This window comes from Acanthopagrus latus, chromosome 9 (assembly GCF_904848185.1).
Source record: "Acanthopagrus latus isolate v.2019 chromosome 9, fAcaLat1.1, whole genome shotgun sequence".
NCBI lineage: Eukaryota > Metazoa > Chordata > Actinopteri > Spariformes > Sparidae > Acanthopagrus > Acanthopagrus latus.
In genome coordinates, this window is record NC_051047.1 from 11,812,105 (window position 1) to 11,831,241 (window position 19,137).

At 43.3% G+C, this 19,137-nt stretch overlaps 1 protein-coding gene across 6 annotated transcripts in view; it reads right to left on the bottom strand.

The window, feature by feature from the left end:
- The window catches only part of myo16 (myosin XVI), a 107,992-nt gene that overhangs the window by 11,171 nt on the left and 77,684 nt on the right, over positions 1-19,137 (bottom strand). For all 6 annotated transcript variants that reach the window (XR_005077088.1, XM_037110499.1, XM_037110501.1 and 3 more), the window contains exons 25-33: positions 18,090-18,286; positions 16,988-17,068; positions 15,216-15,421; positions 8,280-8,382; positions 7,543-7,639; positions 7,168-7,441; positions 4,546-4,928; positions 3,182-4,432; positions 411-563 (exon numbers count right to left, since the gene is read on the bottom strand). Coding sequence is in view for 5 of the 6 variants with exons in the window: in XM_037110499.1 (XP_036966394.1) it covers positions 411-563; positions 3,182-4,432; positions 4,546-4,928; positions 7,168-7,441; positions 7,543-7,639; positions 8,280-8,382; positions 15,216-15,421; positions 16,988-17,068; positions 18,090-18,286 (2,745 nt within the window). In the remaining variant the exon portion in view is untranslated. The remainder of the gene's footprint in view (positions 1-410; positions 564-3,181; positions 4,433-4,545; positions 4,929-7,167; positions 7,442-7,542; positions 7,640-8,279; positions 8,383-15,215; positions 15,422-16,987; positions 17,069-18,089; positions 18,287-19,137) is intronic.

Here is a 19,137-nt window from a genome sequence, read left to right on the forward strand (position 1 = left end):
AAGATGAATTAAAGTCATTATGTGACTTTGTTGTGACATGGGGCAAAAGGGTAAAAGGAGAGTTGATGGCTTAATCCATCCTCCAGATTACTGTTTTTACTCCACAGGTTGAGCTGGTGGTGTCAGCCATAATCAGTGTCATTAATGACAGCACCGGTCTCCTCTTCGAACTGCTTCAGGCAAACTGTAAAGTCGCATTAGCCTGATATCCATGAGTTTTGCCCCTACACACCAACATGACACTTGCATACATTTGTACAGGCTTATATACTTTATATTCTCTTCACACCTGCACATGTGTGCCTTTGCCTGTACATTGCTTATACATTTGCCACATCTATCCACACCACAATGCATAGAGCCTCATAGATAAAAAGTAAAGAGATTTGAATCATTGATCTAGATGTTACCATTGGGGATCTGGTTGCCGTTCTCCATGGGGGCGGGGCTCGGGCAGTGAGGAGCGTGGTTGTTGGCATTCTTGTCCTGAAGCTGTACAGATGGTGAGGTGGGGGCAGAGCCACATTCATCTCTCCCTGGCAGATTGATATTAGAATTGAATCCTGGGAAGGAAATAACCAAAGGAAACACACTACACATCAGTAAATGTCACATACAGTAGATGTTAGATGCATTTCTAGTGTATTTTCTGCACTCTGTTCCACCCCCTCCCTCACATCTATCCTAGCTTTTCAAAAAGTATTCCTCCACTCCGTCTGCTAGGAAGGTGACTCCACATGACCTGCCCCTACCCTTGCTGCTGCTCCTCAGGGCTCACATGCTCTCACACCCTGAATGAGTAAGCGACTGGCTGCATATGTGAATGGGAATTCGTCAGCTGCCGTCCCACTCTGAGAATGCGTGCCTCGTTGCCCCCCACATAGTTACATGATGCCTAAATATAAACTTAGAAAACTCTGCTATGGGTCCTATGGGAAAACTTTCTCTGGGGGACAAAGAGCCAGGTAGAGGTAGGAAGTCTATGTGAGGGCTGCATGCTTGTGAAGAGAAGAGTCACTGTGGATAGTTGGATTTATAGTATGAAGACTATAATGAGAGAGAATTGGACTTATCCAATTTCAGGGATATTTGTGTGTTGCTGTGAAGGCACGAGGTGTCTTATGACAGTGATTTCCTGAAGCCTGCCAAGACCACCTGCCCTCTTCCCCTGACATTCCCGTTGCTTTTTCATTCCCTGAGGCAGAAAAGGGGAGGAGGTAGAGGACCGAGAGGCAGCTGCTCTTCACAGAGATGTCTGGGATAGCAGCTGTAACCCCTGGCCACTCCCGCAGCGTCAGGTATCACACACGGTCATTTAACAGCCGAGAGGGAACGGAAGTAGGCCATCCTGTTAAGCCCATTGGCATCCCCTCTGCACTCTGATCTAAGCGGACCGCCTAGCTTTGCCCCCTCAAAATAACAGCAAGGTTGCGAACTCCAGTGCTAGCTTCCCCTTGTCACACACACGCTGTTTCCATGATGCCAGCGCTTTTCCTGCGCTGCTGACGAAGAGTGGAGCGCAGGACGTCACATGAGGCTCGTGCGTCAGCATGTGCACTCTGCTCTCATACCGTCTCTTATAAGGAGTTCAGCTTCCCAGCCCTTGCACTTGTTACAGTTATAGAAGTATGACACAATTGTGTCTCATACAATCCAGCAGCTCCACAATAATAAGAGCCCCGGGCAAAAGAGCTCATACTTTCACTTGATTGTAATTCTTCTGTTGGGAATGTCCTGTTTGCTGCTGTGGGGCAGTCACACTGCCTTCAGTAGAACATGAGTGAGCTGTTAAATAATTGATACCCATCCTCATCATTCTACTGCTCATGTATTATTAAACCGCCACAACTAATACACTTGGAGGGAAAAGAGACTCAGATAAAAACAAAGTGGGGAAAGGCAGCTTCCATCTTCCCTCTGTGTTTTCTAAAGCTGCAGTGCAGACGGTAAACTCACTTTCATAAAAGCACCATACCGTAATCTCTTTGTTGGTTTCAAACGTCTGACCTGAGGAAAAGGAGGGAATGAAAAGGGAGGGTCCCTTATCATTCACTAGGTGTGACTAATACGTTTGGCCTCTTTTTTTGCAAAGGTCAACCTTTGAATCAGTGCCACAGAGCCTGTATGTGCTCTACATGCAGCGCACTGAGCAACAACATAGCTAGATCATACTTACAGTGCAGTGTGATGCTAAGTGGGCTGCTCATTAGGTAACATGTTAGAAGGCAGCTGTAGCAGCCAAAGGGCATGGCGCTTGAGACTGTAACAAATGGGCTGCCTCAAGTGGGCCAAAGGGGGTGGCTGGCTACAACACCTGAATCAATGTGAGGAGTATCTAAATGTGGAGAGGTGGGATTTATGAGAAGGAGGCTGTTGGGTGCTGGTGCATCTCACCAACCTATCACAGACTCACACAGACCCACACACAGGAAGAGGGGGTTATTACTTACCTACCCCACACCTCTGCTGTACAGGAGGTAATCACCTAGTACCCCATAAATCATGTGGCACTGAGTAGACTGAGACTTTGATCATGAACTCATCACAGTAGATAGAACACTAATGCACTCTCTCTCTCTCTCTCTCTCTCACACACACACACACACACACACACACACACACACACACACACACACACACACACACACACACACGAACACACGCAAACACACACACACATAAATACCCACATTCAGGTGGGTTGAATGGACACAGAATGAAAAATTACAACAAAGCAAAGGTTAATTCCACCCCCCAACACACACATAGACCCACACGTCAGGTTCACATATTAGTGGTTTGGTCTCGTCTGGCCCAAGTTATCCCAAGAGCAAGAGGACGACTCTCCCAATAATGTACAATGTAGACGCATTTAAAAACTGTCATCTGTTGTCACTTCTTAAGATATTGTTTAAAAGTCCAAAAACATATCTTGACTTTCACCTTATTATATGCATTCTGGAGATTTTTTATAATACGGTTACATTTAGTGTTTCCTACCAGAACAGATTATATTCATCTTTCAGGTCTAACAAGCCTGATAAAAGCCCTAAAGCCCCTATAAAAAATGTAAAATCCATTTTTATTTCAGTATTTTTAGATACATATAAGGGTGTGTGTGTGTGTGTGTGTGTGTGTGTGTGTGTGCTTGTGTGTGTGTGTGTGACCATTGCTGACAGACCTCCATCTCTCATCTTGCGGCCAGATGTGGACTTCCTCAGCAGGCTGCGTCCGGAGCTGAACAGAGTGTTGAGCTCATCCAGCGGGCTGGTCAGTGGTCTGCCATTGGCTGGGTTGAACAGCAAAGGAGAGGAGGAGCACGAGTGTGCTCTCCGGGGCTCAGGGCGAGACATTTTCACTGGGGAGTATGGAGGTGGCTTCCCCAATGGTTCCCCACTCGCCCGTTGAGAGGACGAGGTTTTGGGGGAGTCTGAGCCTCCTGTGACGGACGCTGCTCGCGTCAGAGACAGAAAGTTGGCCTCGGGCGGGAAGGGGAAGTGTGAAGGAGGCCTGTAGGGGGGAGGTGGGGCATTGGGCGGAGGAGGTGGAGGTGGAGGGGTGAGTGGAGGTGTGGACTTCTTCTCCGGCATGAGGACAGTAAGGCTAGGGGAGGAGTCGGCCCTCTGGCGGGCATACTGTGGGGACAGGGGGCTGTCTGGGCCAGTAGCATAGTTCAGGTTTGTCTCAAACACAGGTAGCTTCTTTACCTCTAGTGGGGTGAGCGGTGACTCATCTGAAGCAGGAGAGCAGGTGACGGGGGAGGGGGGGAACACCAGGAGGGGTGGACGGTGGGGAAGCAAGTTGGGGAAGGGAGCAGGGATGTCACAGCCTCCGTCTTTGCCATGTGGAGTTCTAGCAGTTCCACTGTTGAATGTGGTCTGTGAGTGAGTGATGTCCAGGGCAGCACTCACCCCTGCTGCCATCCGTTTGTTCTCCCCACTCTGAGGAGGTGATGACCCTAATCCCACCAGGCCCAAACCTAGAGCCTCTAATTTGGCTGTCTTGGTCACCACAGCTGCAGGAGTTCCACCGTCTTCTGGAGGAAAATACTTCATTTCCTCGTAGACGGCTTCGGAATCGGCCAGGTCTGGGCTGTCAGGGGGCTCCTGGAGACTCCGAGCCCGTGGCTGGGAGCCCAACATCTCTATGTACACGTCCTCCTCGCCTTGGCCCTGGAACAGGCTCAGTCCTACCCCATGAGGTGCATCTAAGGAGGCCGCTTTCTGCATGAGACCACCGAAACCTCCAAACCCTCCTGCACGGGACAGCAAGGCAAGCTTTACATCAGCAGGGCGCAGCTGGTGGATGTGGGGTGTTACTGCATTGATCTCCTCATATGAGCCTGTCAGCTTGGTATTGGGACTACGCTTAGGTTTTGGGGGTGGCACTTTCCTCATGGTTGTGTAGTCATCGCTGTGGGGACGGGGCTTGGCTAAGGAAATGACAAAAGAATCAATTAAAAGTCAAGGTATAATGCAAAAACACTGAGGCAGGAAAAAAGCCACCATCTGTTGTATCTATTAAGGACCAGTAGAGGTAATATACCTGCAGGGTCTGTGGGGGACAGCTGGGATTTAGGAGGGCTTCCAGCTGGTGAACCATATCCCTCTGGAGTGGGGCTCTCTTTGGCAGCCATGGTCAGCCCAGCACTAACTGCTTCGTAAGATGCACTCAGACGAGTGTTGGGGTCCCTCTTTGGTTTGGGAGGAGGTTGCTTTCGGGGAGAGGAAAGACCTCCCCCGCCTGCCCCGTCCTCATTGGTATAAGCTACCTGCTGTAGGGCTGGTTTGATGGATGGACTGGCGGAGGAATGGACCATGTTTTCCATTGCCAGGGGGATGGGTACTGAGCTCGACCTAAAGTGTCGAATAACTCGACTTCCCCCATTGACAGAGCCCTCGTAGACTTTCCCACTCTTCTCCAGAACCCTTGACATGGGAAGATTAACATCATTCATATTTTTATAAAAGAAGAAAAAAAACAAAACAATTGCATTTCCTCTATCTCATGCTTGTTTTAATGCACCTCACAAAAGAAGAACACAAGCTTTAGCCGCAGGCACAACATTTTCCCATCTAATAATTCTCTAATCCAGATTAAGTTAATTATATCATTTAGATCAGCAATGAATTCAAACCTAAATGTATCCCTGCTTCAACTGTCATGCCACAAATATGAGCTAAGGAGGCCAATTGGAGGATAAAGACCAAAGAGATTATGCTTTAAATCTAATCTCCTTGCAGTAATTTGATAACATCCAGTTTGATATTTCCTTCACTAATCTGTGTGAGCCATCTGTTGGTTCCACGATTGCAGGCGGGGGGGCTGGCCAGACATGTGAGTAGGTGATGGGGGAAGGCATTTTAAAAACCCTCAGCGAAATTAGGTGAGTTTGGGTGAATGTGTGCATGTGAGTGCATTTGTGTGTCAGTGTGCGTTTGTGTGTATGTGCCTATTAATCCCCTCTACAGTCCTCTCCCAGTCTGCCTACTGACCCCCTCTCCTCCTGTTCGATGCCTCCCTGCGCTCCTGTCTCCTCTCCCAGCAGCAAGATGTTACATTCACAAGGACGTATAGAGGATACAGACATCCAGTGAGTGTATGTTTCTTTTCATACTTCAGGATGTATTGCTTTTTTCCTCATGATTAACACTCAATTTAATCTTTTATTTTTCCATTTTTGTGTTTAAACTGTGGCCATTGCACATTAAAATGATATGCTATAACGGGTCAGTGTCCAATGTTTTCGACTTTTATTTCCCCTTTTCAGGAACTTAGCTTATAGTTTTATGTTTGACTAAGATGATGATTAAAGCAAAACAAGCATACATGTCTGTGAGTTTGTCAACAAATCTTAAAAAATGTAATTAAGCAAACATATATTAGAGACATTAGCATATTTGTAGCCTATTATTGTGGAGCTCAAATTAAAGTAAGTACTATTTAACAAACAACGCAAATGAGAAAACATGAAATATATCACATGTACATGTTTTTAGGTATATAAGTCACATTTTTTTTTTAAAAAAGGGAATTTACTTTTTTAAATGATTATTTTTAATTGTTATTAGTACTTTTTCCCCCATTACCCTTCTCTCTTCAGTCCTCCAGGGTTGTTCTATTCTCTCCAGCCATGATATGTTATATTAGAACCAGGTGAGATGGTGATAGGAGATAAATAGGATATCGTTCCATAGGTACAACACAACACTAATAAAATCTGATAACGCAGCTCGTTATCTGACCATCCATCATGAAATGTACAATTAAAAGCCCACAGGGTGCAGGTACACAATGACACCATTGATCACAAAACACATGATGCGCAGACACACGTAAAATAAATACAAAACCAAACACACACATTTATAACAACACATAATTGCTTCATACAGTCATAAATCCTGTAAATGACAGTAACTGTAGATTGTTTATTTTCAAGGAGAAACAACACTATATAGACTTTGCATTTAGTATTTTGAGTGTGTTCTGCGTTGTAAAAATTATCCAAAGCCATACTTGTGTAAAAGTAAAGATACGGTGCAGTTAAAGTATCATAACATACAAATAAAAGCCAATCATATGATAATGTTTATTTACACGTATCACTGTATACTGTGGATCGACTAATTATGGTCCTGGACAATTATTAGTTCTGATATTGTGTGTAATGTGTGTAATTTTTGGAATCTGTGTGTTTAAAAAAAAAAAATCCGATGGCAGATAAAATAATTCTATTGAATGCGCTGCTTGGCTCTGATGAAGCATGTAATCTGCAAAGTAAGCAAAAATGTAAATAAAGTATATAACCATACTTTCTTCAACAAAATAAAAGTACAAGGTTGGCCCCTAAAATGTAGTGGAGTGGAGATATAAAGTAACACAAAGTGGAACTAATCAAGCACCTTAAAAGTATAGTTCATCACTACTTGTTTAGTAATGGGTTAGGGTTACTACTTTGGTGAGATGTAATCTTTATTGGTTGCATTGACGTGGAGCTATCAGTAGCATAGTACAAGTCCATCATCCAAACAACAATTGAACTTTTTGTTTAAATTAATTTTGTCAAGAGAGAGGACAACAGGAATAACTCCATATCTGTATTTATCGAATACTTATGTAAGTTTGTCTTCATGTGAAAGCGTTTGAAGGTGTTTGCTAGTTTACCTCCTGGCAGGCTGATCCTCCTCCTTGCCCACCGGCTCAGGCCTCTCACCAAGCGGTGGGCTGTTGCCGAGGGTGTTGAGGAGGCTGTTGCTGTGACATCGCAGGCGGTCGCTCTCTCGGGCGATATCGGATGCATTTTGGATGACCAACTGGTCGTAGGTCCGCAGCCCCATGTCTTCTGCCCCCTGCAGGAAACGCTGGACACTGCACTCCTCTTTCTGCTGCGATGACAGCCTGTGATGAAGGCGCTGTCTCGCCAGCCAACCACGCACCACTGAGAGGAAGAGGAAGTACAAAACAAAAGAAGTCAGAAGTGTTAGTGAAATAAGACAAACAAACCGTAAAGGGCAGCTGGTTTATTATATTGAATTTTACCTTTCTGACAGGTGATGATCTTTTTATGAAGCTGGTAACAGCGGTCGTTGAGCTGGTCAGCCTGCCAGTACCTCAGAAACACTTTACTGCTGCCCATCTACACACAATCACAAGAGTATGACTAGTTGAGAGATGGGAGAGCACTGATGTAGCAGTGATGTATGTTAATAGGTGGGTGTGGAGTGTGCAGGGGATGGGGTTTGTATGTTGACACTGCATTCATTTCCTGGGCTCAGGGGGCATTTGTGAGGGGTGACGGAGGTCACTCTATACCAGGTGCACCGAACTGTCGGGCTGACATACTTCCACTGATAGACACTATTCATTCCAACACACACTACTTGTAGGGGTGGTGTGTGTTTGTGTGTGTGTCTAAAGCAGAGCTGTATGAAAAGGTGTCTGCTGGGCATTGTGGAGGAGTGTGTGCATGCGCAAGGCGGGAGCTGGTGTGACCTGCAGGGTCACACACTCAGACACAACAGCAGTCTGGCAGACAGGACAACAGAGAGAGGGGGCGGAGTGGTCCATGCTGCTGCTGCTGCTGCTGCTGCTGTGTGTGTGTGTGTGTGTGTGTGAGGAGAATGATGATGAGGTGGGACAGCTGGAACGAGTTGTCAAAGATTCCATGGGATCTTTGGAATAGCGGGTCAGGGATTAAGTCATTTGGCAAATCTTTTGTTACTGATGGGGACAGAAAAAGAGGCATGACACACAGACACACACACACACACACCCACCTGCCATCCTTGGAGTTTGGACTGTTGCAGAACTGAGCGACATCTCTCCTCTGCTGACAATTTCTTCTTGTCTCCCAAGGCTGGGATGACGAGGTGTTTATATCTGAGACACATAAATACAAACACAGAAGATCAGAGCTGCAGACACAAATGATCTTAAAAGTGTTGAACTCTAACTTTAACATTTAGAAGAGACACACTGAAACCCCCTCTTCTCAGAAACAATGGGTTCAAATGTCAGCGAGGTCATACAGCAGGCCAGCCAAACAGCATCTGTTCCTATTGGTGTTGCCAAGGGCAACCGTTGCTATGAATGGTCAGCTGGATGGAGACAGAGGTTTGTTTGTGCCTGGGATGGTGGGGGTGAAAGGGAAAATGAGTGAAAGAAATGTTGACACAGAAATCAGTGACAGAAAATATATGTATCTCTTTATATGTAAATAGATGTATCATATGTAGTTTGAATTCTGAATGTGCAGACATGTATGAGTGAGCAATGTCAGGGTAAGAGGAGAGGACTTATGGAGTGATACACGTCAATTTGAATGGACCAGATAAAGAATGTGACTGGAATAATAATAATGAAAAAAAAAAAAAAACAGAACATACTCCCATTTATGAGCATTTTGGAGCGGTTCTTCACCTGTTCCAGACGGACTCAGCACACACAGTTTAAGTCAACATGACACATAACAGACATAATACATGTAAACACAATTGTACTGAAGAATAATGAGTGATAATTGAAGTTCAAACTGGCCAGCAAAGTTACAGCAGTTTCTGCTCCATTTGTACAGGTCTGTGTCAAAATTATTATGTTGGACATAAACTAAACTATAAACTAGATGTAAATAAACATTTCAGTGAAGTGATATAACATTAAAAACATCTAACTGAGGCAACATTGTGTACTTACAAAACCAAACTAAAACATAAACTTACAGGACATGTCTTTAGTTTCAGTCTTTGTCACTTTGGTTGAATTTGTCAACCCAACATGGGTGAAGAGGCAGTGACGCATTTATTCAGACTATGATATCTACTTAGACTTTGATATCTTTTTCAGACTATGATATTTACTTAACTTTCATATCTTTGATGTCTACATGACTGTGAATCAGCTGCCTTCATTAAGTGTTGTGTTTGTATTGTGATACCTATTCCAGACATCTTAAATATTTTTCAAATAGTGACACAATACACACACTGTAACTAATAAAAAACTAAACTAATCATTTTAACACAATAAAAAACTAAAAAAGGAAAACCCACTCCAGAAACCAGAATAAATTGAAAACAAAATTTGAAAATGTAAAATCTAATGGAAAATACTGAACAATAATATATCTAGACAACAGTGGATGTATAATGAATATTCAATATAAACTTTGAGCTTTGACTAGAGCATTATCACTGGTGGCAGAACTCTCCCCATTTTTAACTGAAGAAGAGGATACACGTCCCGAATATTAAACTGATGTGAGGAAAATATCATACACCCATAGAATAGGAGTAGGCTAGTGTGTCCAATTTCACCACAGTAGATGTTTTAACTTGTCACAGTAGGAAAAGCAAGTTTAAATCAGTATGAACAATACCAGGACACTAAAACTTAACCAGCTGAATCTTATTTTAAAATGCTTAACCTGGGCTACACCTACAGTGTCAAGTCAAAAATCTTTCTATCAGCTTATACAATACTATTTACATAGACATATGAGGTTACTGTCAAAATACTTCTAATACTAAATGAAGAATGATGATGAAAATTAATTATCAAGTACACCAAATAGTAATATCATATTTTTCTTGAGTCCTACATCTCCTGCCACTTAAACATGTCATAATGGGTATAATAAATAACATTTCATAGCTTGTTGTTTTTTGTACACACAAGCACATAACTGGTTAAAAACAGTAGGCTAATTGAGATTGTTAGGTCAAAAGAGACACAATTCTTCATCTTTAAGATGGAGAGTTCAACTTTGTATATCTGCACAGAAACTGTAGGTAAACATGATTTGCTTGCAAAGTTACCCTAGAATTATGTAAATCACAAAAAAAAACCTATCCCAAACTATAATTCATGAGATCAGTAGCTGACATGGCACAGGGATGCCCCACAGGAAACAGTATTTTCAAGACCTGTCTTTGGCTTTACCACACCACACTGAAACTAGCATATAATCATTTAGACATTAGTTATGAAGATTTGTTGGAGATATTTAAAAATATACCATACTGTACTCTATATGCAAAGATCATTCTGCAATTATGACCCTATCAGAAGGAAATAGGAATATCAGCCCAGCAAATACAAAAAGCACCCAAACTTCACATCAGTTACTCCTTTGTTATCAATGAGAGGCCAGCTGATGATGTCATACATCTGATGTGGAAAATATAACAAGCAGATGGCTGGAAGCATAAACCACTTGTGATGTCAATAGTAAGTAAGTGAGGGCATGTGAATGAAGGATGTGTTTGATTTGGAGGAGTGGGGTCCGTCTGAACTCTCCCTAACCCTCTCTCTGTATGGTAATACCAGTCCCACAGACAGCACACGCTGTCCCACTGGGCCCATAAAACACAAAGGAACTCTGTAAACCCATGACCTCCCCTATGAGGATATGAAAACCATCGATGGTCCCTGCTTTTACAAGACCCAAGGGGGCTTCATGTGGAGTCAAAGATGTGAAATAACCCCTTTGATAAGAGTTTAAATGGAGGACTACAGCTTGCTAATGTGGTTCTCTGTGACCAACGGGCCATCAGTGACTACTGTTACTGAGCATTACAAAGGTGGTAAAGGCACCGCAGCTGGAATTTAAACCACTCACTTCCTCTCTGGAGCTGCTATCCATCAGACAGACCTTTCAGTTGCCACATCCTCAAAGCCTCTTGGCTTTGTTTAGTCATGGATTTTCATCAGTCTGTCTGAATGACGGATACTTCTTTGTAGGCAACTTAATAACCTATAAATGTGTGTCTTTATCCATCAGTGGCAGGTAATGAGTACCCACTAGGATTTGGCCAGATAGAAAACATGACCAATATGTTTTCTGAGCAGCATTTGTGACATCCTCTATGAATACTGATTCTTCTCACCCACTTTGTACCAACAAAGAATGAGGAGACCACCACATATTGAGGGCTGGGAAACAAGGTTCAAGTTGAGGCATTTGACCTTACACACTGGCAGAATATAAACCCAGCCCCAAAACACATAGTGTATCATAAAAGACAAATAAAAGCAACAGTAAAATAGATTTCCTCATAAATCACTCCGGTTACCAGGACACTAATGTAATTTGCTTCAGGCGGCCACTACGATGTAGTGAAGTGGCCTGCCTGGCTCCAGTGTGTGTTTGTGAGTATATACTTGTGTGTTTGTGTTCATGAGAATATAGTGACCTCAAGATTAATAGGTGATTCACTGGCCTGTCATTTTGATTAGTCAAGGGCAGGGGTTTGTTTTGAAAGAGTGACAAATAGTAAAGAGAAAAAGGAATACAAAACCGGGTAAAATTGCAACAGTGTGTGGAGAGACTGATGAAAGAAAGAAAGAAAGAAAGAAAGAAAGAAAGAAAGAAAGAAAGAAAGAAAGAAAGAAAGAAAGAAAGAAAGAAAGAAAGAAAGAAAGAAAGAAAGAAAGAAAGAAAGAAAACATGTTGGGATAATGAAAAAAGCAGAGGTGGGAAAATGAAAGAAGAAAAAAGAAAATGGTGGTTCAGAGGTAGGACCATGTGAGAAAAGAATTAGAAATTATGTGAGAAAGCTCTCTGTGAAGACGGGAGTGTAGTCTACCCCCACTCTGCAGCAGCTCCCTCCTTGGCCAAGGCTGTGTTCATTCATCAGCTCTGTCTGAGCCCAGTGGAGGAGAGAGAGAGGGAGATATGAATGGTACTTGGGCTGAAATGACTGGTGTCTTTGTGAGTGGCAGCCACTTAAAATTAACCACAGCCTTAATGTGTAAACAGCAGAACAGGGACACACGTCAGACAACGGCACATTCAAACCATTTGTATATAGACAAAACACAAAAAACACTCATGCACACAAACTAGCACTGGCAGTGACGCATTACTGAGTAAAGCACAATCATTTTATGAGTAAAGAGTAGGACCACAACTAGAAATTTGAAATTGTGTTCAAGATTTTAAGGATTCAGCTGGTTTGCTGTTTTAGCAATAGGTGTCGATATCAGTTTCATCTCTGTGTGTTCAGTGGTGTGGGTCATATAAACATGCCCTTCATTAACTCAAAAAAGTGATCTTAAATGTTATGTCATACTGAAAAATTATATTCAAAAAACACCAAGGTGCTGTTTCAGAGATAGGGTTTTTCTTTGTACAGTCACTGGAGATGAGTTTGATGTTGGTCCAAATTGCCAGCAGGCTGCTTGCTAATCTAGTATAGGACAAATTTTCTTTTGTTCCTCCTGAATAGACGCGACAGCCAATAATAGTGTCCCTGTATCACACAAAACAGACCTTTTCCTACTCATTCTCTCGCAACTGCTATCCAGAGGGCCGATCCTCATCCTGGGTTTTTTGCACTGGTGGGTTAGACTCCTGCTGGGGGGGACCTGATGGTAAGTAGTTTGTCTTGAATCTTTAAGTTGATATTATCATCTGTTTACAAAACAACACTGGATACACTATTTTCCAGATCTGGTGGCAACCCAGCCAGGCAACTAACAGATCACCAATCCTGCATCTCCAAGTCAAAAGAGTGATTAGGGTTTTCTTTTTATCGAAACAACCAAGCACTTAAATTCATCTGTTACCCCTCTTGCTTTTACTTATAAATACCATCTACATTTACATATAGAAATAGCATCACAACTTCACTATAAATCTAGCAGAGATGGACCATATTCACGCACCAAACCACCACCAGGGCGCTCAAAGCCACACTAGACAATTTGAAGGATAATTTGAAAGCAGTTTGGCAGATCACAGAAGCTGTCTTCTGTGCTGCAGCAGTTAGTGGCTGATTGACAACAGCTACCACTCTTCTAGGGGCCTGGAAGTCTAGCCATCCAAACATATCAATGATTAGAATCTCTTTCATGAACTCATTACTCACAAGGCCATCCCTGGCCTAGCCTAGCATAATATGGGGACAGTGGGACTGCTGCAGATCTAAAGTAGATCAATCACCCTGGTATAGAGCAAAAGATACAAAAGTATTTGTTGCTGAGTACACCGTTAAGTTCCAGATATTAGGGACATAAAGTGGAGAGAGTGCTGCTTTTCTTTAAGGTGGTTGCTCAGTTTATGCTGAAGACCTTACAGGGCTAGACACAGTTTCATCAACTCTGTTTGTTCATCATTTCTGTTTCTGGCAAGCAGCTTTTCGTGATGCTCATTTATGTCACTCATCGCGATATGTTGTCATATACTGCACTATATGACACTCACTCACGTACTCGCTCTCTCTCTCGGACACACACACATACACACACACACAAACACACATATGGTTTAACAAACAGCCTTCACAAAACCCTCATCAGGAATCTTTCAATTATAGCTTGAACAATGACAGTGTGGGCTATACAAGTTAAATCCATCAAAAACACAAAGGAGCAGGAGGCAGCTTATGGACAGACAACACTATAATCTATATTGGATTCACTTCATCATTTAACACAGGACTTGTTCTCTAGATTCAATTCTCTGTTCAGGTTTTCCCTGGTGAAAACCTATTATGTGAGCTTCACTTATCTATTTCACTCACCAAGTGAAATAGATAACTGAGGTCTCGGACGGTACGTACACTCCATCCATTTGCGCAATGGTGCACAGGGCTTAGGTACATGCTTTCTCTTTTCCTTATTATGCATCCCTATGCTTGTTGGGTACTATCAGTCCGCTAGCTAGAAAATTAATCAATGATGAGAAATCTGACCAGAATGTGAGCCATTGCTTTCTATACAAGTCTTCTTGCTTACAATAGACAACATTCTAATAAACAGGAAGAAAAATAATAAATGAGCTTGAGTCATTGTATTTTCTCTTGATTTAAGTTTGGGACAGACACACAGTTTGCGTGTGTGTGTGTGTGTGAGGTGACGTTATGATGTTTACAGCAGGGTAGTGGAAACTTTTTGGGGGGGTCATGTGACCAGCTTTGTCCTCTCTTATTATCTGGCAGGAATGTTCATGTTAATCCCTTTATCCTCAAAAAGAGAGAGAGAGAGAGAGAGACAGAGAGAGAGAGAGAGAGAGAGAGAGAGAGAGAGAGAGAGAGAGAGAGAGAGAGAGCAAAAGACGTACTGAGAGCTAAATCCTCTCAGTATTCCACTGGTTCTTGGAATCAGAGGAACAGGAACAGGAAGACTGAAACAAACAGCCAAATGGAGATAGGAGGGATGCCAGGAAATATAGTAAAAGGGTTTAGCAAAGAGCTACGGGGAGAAATAATGACCAACATTAGTGTGGGACATGGAGACCTTACACACAACTGACTGGTTAATGTGTGTGTGTCGGGCTGACATGGGAAATGTATTAGTGGCATTTATCAGCTGCAATAAAGCCATTCAAGGTCATTTTGTGCCTCTAACACTGAGGGTTGCTGTGACTTGTCAGTGCTAATGTGTCGGTCTGCATGTGAGCACGTGATTCTGCACAGCAGATGTAGAGAAGTCATACGCTCTCAAACTTTCAGCTTACTTCGACCTGCTCGCCTTGTCACTCATCAAGGGACAGAGATCACTGTGACCTGCTGGGAGTGTAATGTAAGTGGGATCATTGAGACAGACAAAGAGAGGAAGCAGGGAAATCGATCAAATTTAGGACAGAAAAAAGCTGTAGGTGAAGAGGAGGCTGTGAAGTGAATGAATCATCACACACAGATAGCACAATAACTTCAGATTACGAGTAATTACAGCTGTGGCGCTCTTAATTCTGAAAGTGTTCCGGCACTGACCTGCTGAGGAAGCCTGGGAAGGACAGGCGGACAGGGTATCCATAACGGATCATGCGCACCATCTCAAGCACCCCGATGTACTGCAGCTGGGCTGACACATGGAAGCTGTCAAAACTGTCTGGCTGGCCGCAGGCGTTGGGGCGCACGCACTCCACAAAGTGAGGACTGCAGGCCTGCAGCTTACTGATCACCTCCGACAGCGAGTTCTGAGAGAGGGAAAAGGAGATACAGTGGAAGGCACTTAGTGGGAGTTTTACCAACATAACAGCATGAACTACATGTCGTGCTTTGATTAACATTTATTAGTGTTGGGGCTGTACAGTAAGTGCTACAGAGGGGAAGAAGGGCTCTCTGTCTTCTCCCTTTTGATGTTGTAACTTGATTTCTGAGCCATAGTGAGGAGAGTGAGATCACGTCGTGTTTAGTACAAAGTGGTCTGATTTTTTGGGGGGTGTGTTTTGCCTCTGGAGGAAGCAAAAAACAAAGAGCTCTTTACTCTTTCTCAGGGCGTGTGAGAAAGCTTTTCTTCTTGTCCTGAATTTACAGATGCTGCAACCAAGGTCACGCTTACCCACAAATCCAAATTTGCGTAAATACTTACATCTGTGTATCTGCCACTCCTCGAACTGACGTCAGTCTATGCTCTGCATACCTTTAGGTACAATGATCAGCACCTCTGCCCACATCTTTGAACGTCACTACCAGCATTCATATGAACACACACACAAATGCATCCGCATGGAACACAGTGGTTGTTGTTCATTGTTCATTCATTCATGTGGAGGGCTTCACGCTTGGCTTGGTACAGCATCATTCTTCAGCCCACTCTCTCCTTCCCTGCCATTCCCTGAGGGACCAACCGACCACAAGCCCACAACTCTGATTGTGCAACACACTGGCTTCATTCAAACCAAAGGTACTGCTTCTCTGAGCCACATTTCAGCCTCCTTGCGTCAGCAGCATACACTGAACTACATTCCACTAAGTGCATATTATTGTTGCTTTATATAGTTATGAAATCACAGTACTCAACTCTGAATAAGTCTTAGGGCTGCATTCTTGCAGAGGCCATGTTTTGTGAATAAGTGAGAATGATGTTCAGTGTTTTGAGGACCAGAGTGAGGGAGTGGGTGTGTGAGGGCGAGGATGCAAAACTACAGCGGTTTGCAGAGATGACGATTAATTCAAACAAAAACTTGAGTTTCACTGACAAATTCCTGCAATAATTTGGGATCTGTAGAAGATGCAAAGGAATGGGCGTTTTGTCTGAATGGCATCAGGAAGTAAATCAAACATGTATAGTAACTTTTCCCTAATAGCCTTCAGCTGTTATATGTGCTTGTGCTGCAGTAGATACTTGTTATAGCAGTGGCAAACACTACTACAGGTTGTAACTTAATCTGTGTAATTTCTACTTTTTACTATTTTGCAGAAGGACATTTATCTGGGATATTGAAATCTTCCAGGATGTGTGGACAGGCCCAACTTTTCTGCAATATAGTGGGCAATAAGCAGGGTTCACTGTGGGCTGGACATTTACAAACAAACACATTACTACCTATGGACAGTTCAGAATCAGATCATCTGACCAGCACGGATTTGGAATTTAGAAGGAAACTAGTGTACATGCAACATCTTTAGGCCAGCAGATTCTGACCTTCTTGCGGTAAGGCTCATGTGCAACATGGTTCATGACTCAGACACCTTCTTTAGATTTAGACATGACTTAGTCTTAGACTTAGTGTGGCTGGTGGAGGAGAAATGGTTCTTACCCTCAGCTGGACAGCCACTGTGATGGGCCCACAACGCTCTAGCTGTTGGAGGAAGGAGCTCGAACCTTTCTTCTTCAGGATCTGATAAATGAAAAGCGATAATAATGAGAAAAAATATTAGATAGCTGTGCATTTTGCTTTAAATGGCCACTGAGGAATATGGAACCATTACAGCATAATCATCACATATTAACATCACATCAGGCTGTGTGGCTTTAACTAGAGACCAGAATGCGACATTTAAAAATCCATCTGCCTTGTTGCTGTGTAGGATTTTTCCAAAGCACAATAAACTGCTCCACTGGAACACCTCTCCATCATGCCCAATCATTCTGTTTCATATACTTTAAATTACAGCCCATGGCATTTATGTCTTGTTTTGCTGTAATACACTCAGTGTAGCATTACTATATTACCTAATGTTACTGTATTAAGCTGCTGGGACATTGGGGAAGTGAGAGAGGTCTTATGTAAGCCTGTGTCTCTAGATGGCTAATAAGCCACAGAGACAGCAGGCAGGACTCCCTTCGAGGTTATACAACCGGCAATACTTTTCAATCACACATGTACCCTGGTGTGAAATGCTTTCCAAAACATTTACATGAAGATCAAATGGAGAGGGAGATGAAGGTTTACTGGGAATACATTTATCAGGAGTGTCATTTGGGTTTTTGTGAATGTGTGTAAAGAAAAAAGTAAAATTTGTGACTGTGTAGATGAGACTGCATGCTTTTCAAACAAACCCAATTCCCAGAGGTGTATATATAGCACCGTGGGGGGAAGGAGCTTAAAATAGACGGTTGTTTTTTTTCCAAAAATACTATCCCTGTTTTCCCATTGATCGGCAGAGCAGTCAGTTGCCCACCGATCCTCAGACTTATTGTTTATCAGACTTTCTAAATGTGCTCCTTCAACTCGTTCATTCCTCAATTTCATCCTCATGTTTAATTTCTAAAGCTAGTATGAACAATGCATTTAATGTTTGCCTCAAATCAAATTGTGGAATGATAAAATTATTCAAAAATAACACAGGCTTCAACATAACGCTCAAGTGAATTCAACAAGAGGCTTGCACCATCCACTCTGCCCCTGTGTACTGTACCTTGGTAAGGTCATGGTACCTCCGGGGCTGTTGGGAGACAGTGTTGGCAGTGACAAGAGAGGCTGACGGCATCCTGTGGAGCAACAAGGCAGCCTTAGGCCCCCTCAGCCCGGCACGGCCCTGAGCTGCTGGCACCAGGGAACCAGTCTGAGTCAGCTTGGACTGGAAGAGTTGCTGCAGTAACACACTCTCGCTGGCTGCCGGGCACAAAGCACATACACAGAGAGAGGGAGGGAAGAAAATAATGGTGAAAAGAAGCAACAGCATTGGTGGAAATAAGGGGGTGGATGTGAATGAGGAGATGTGGGATGAACAGTTATAGAAAGAAAGAAAGAAAGAAAGAAAGAAAGAAAGAAAGAAACAGTGAGGAGGATGTCAACAAGGAAGGAAAGAAGCATCAGAGGAGGAGTGAGGGTGGGGAGAAGGCATAAAGTTAGTCTCTGTGTAAACAATCAGTCGGGCAACAAGAGGGGGTGGACCATGCCACTCGACAACACGTGGAGCGGTTCGCAACAACAATGAGTTCATTCAGAAAGTCAAACAACATGTGTGTGAACGTGGGTATGTGGTTCTCATCTGACAGCCTGAGACAGAGAGAAAGGGGGCAGGATGATGGCAGGTAGGCGTACTGAGCAAAGAAAACAAACACAAGTCCTGGACTCGCTTAAGGGCTTAATTACGCACAGTGACAAGGGTAATTGTCTTTTAATTTGAAGTTAATTCTAAATCATTGCTTCACTTATTTTGATCCCTCCACTGTCCTGTTAGCTCTGAGGCTTAAAGTTATAGCTGGGAGTGGATGACGTCCGTAAGTAGAAACCACACAGTACGTATGTCAGTGTGTGCAGATGAATGGCTGTGACGCATTGACTCGTTCAGACAGAGGGACAACAGCCAAGTGTGAGTGAAGGGCTAGCCTTTAGAAGATTAGCCTCATCATGGGAATTATAGCAATTAGGCTGCTGGACGTAAGGCTAGCCTGGCAGTCACACAACGACTGCCTGTGTGCCGCTAACCACAACACCCCACATCTGGCACCTTCTATAGA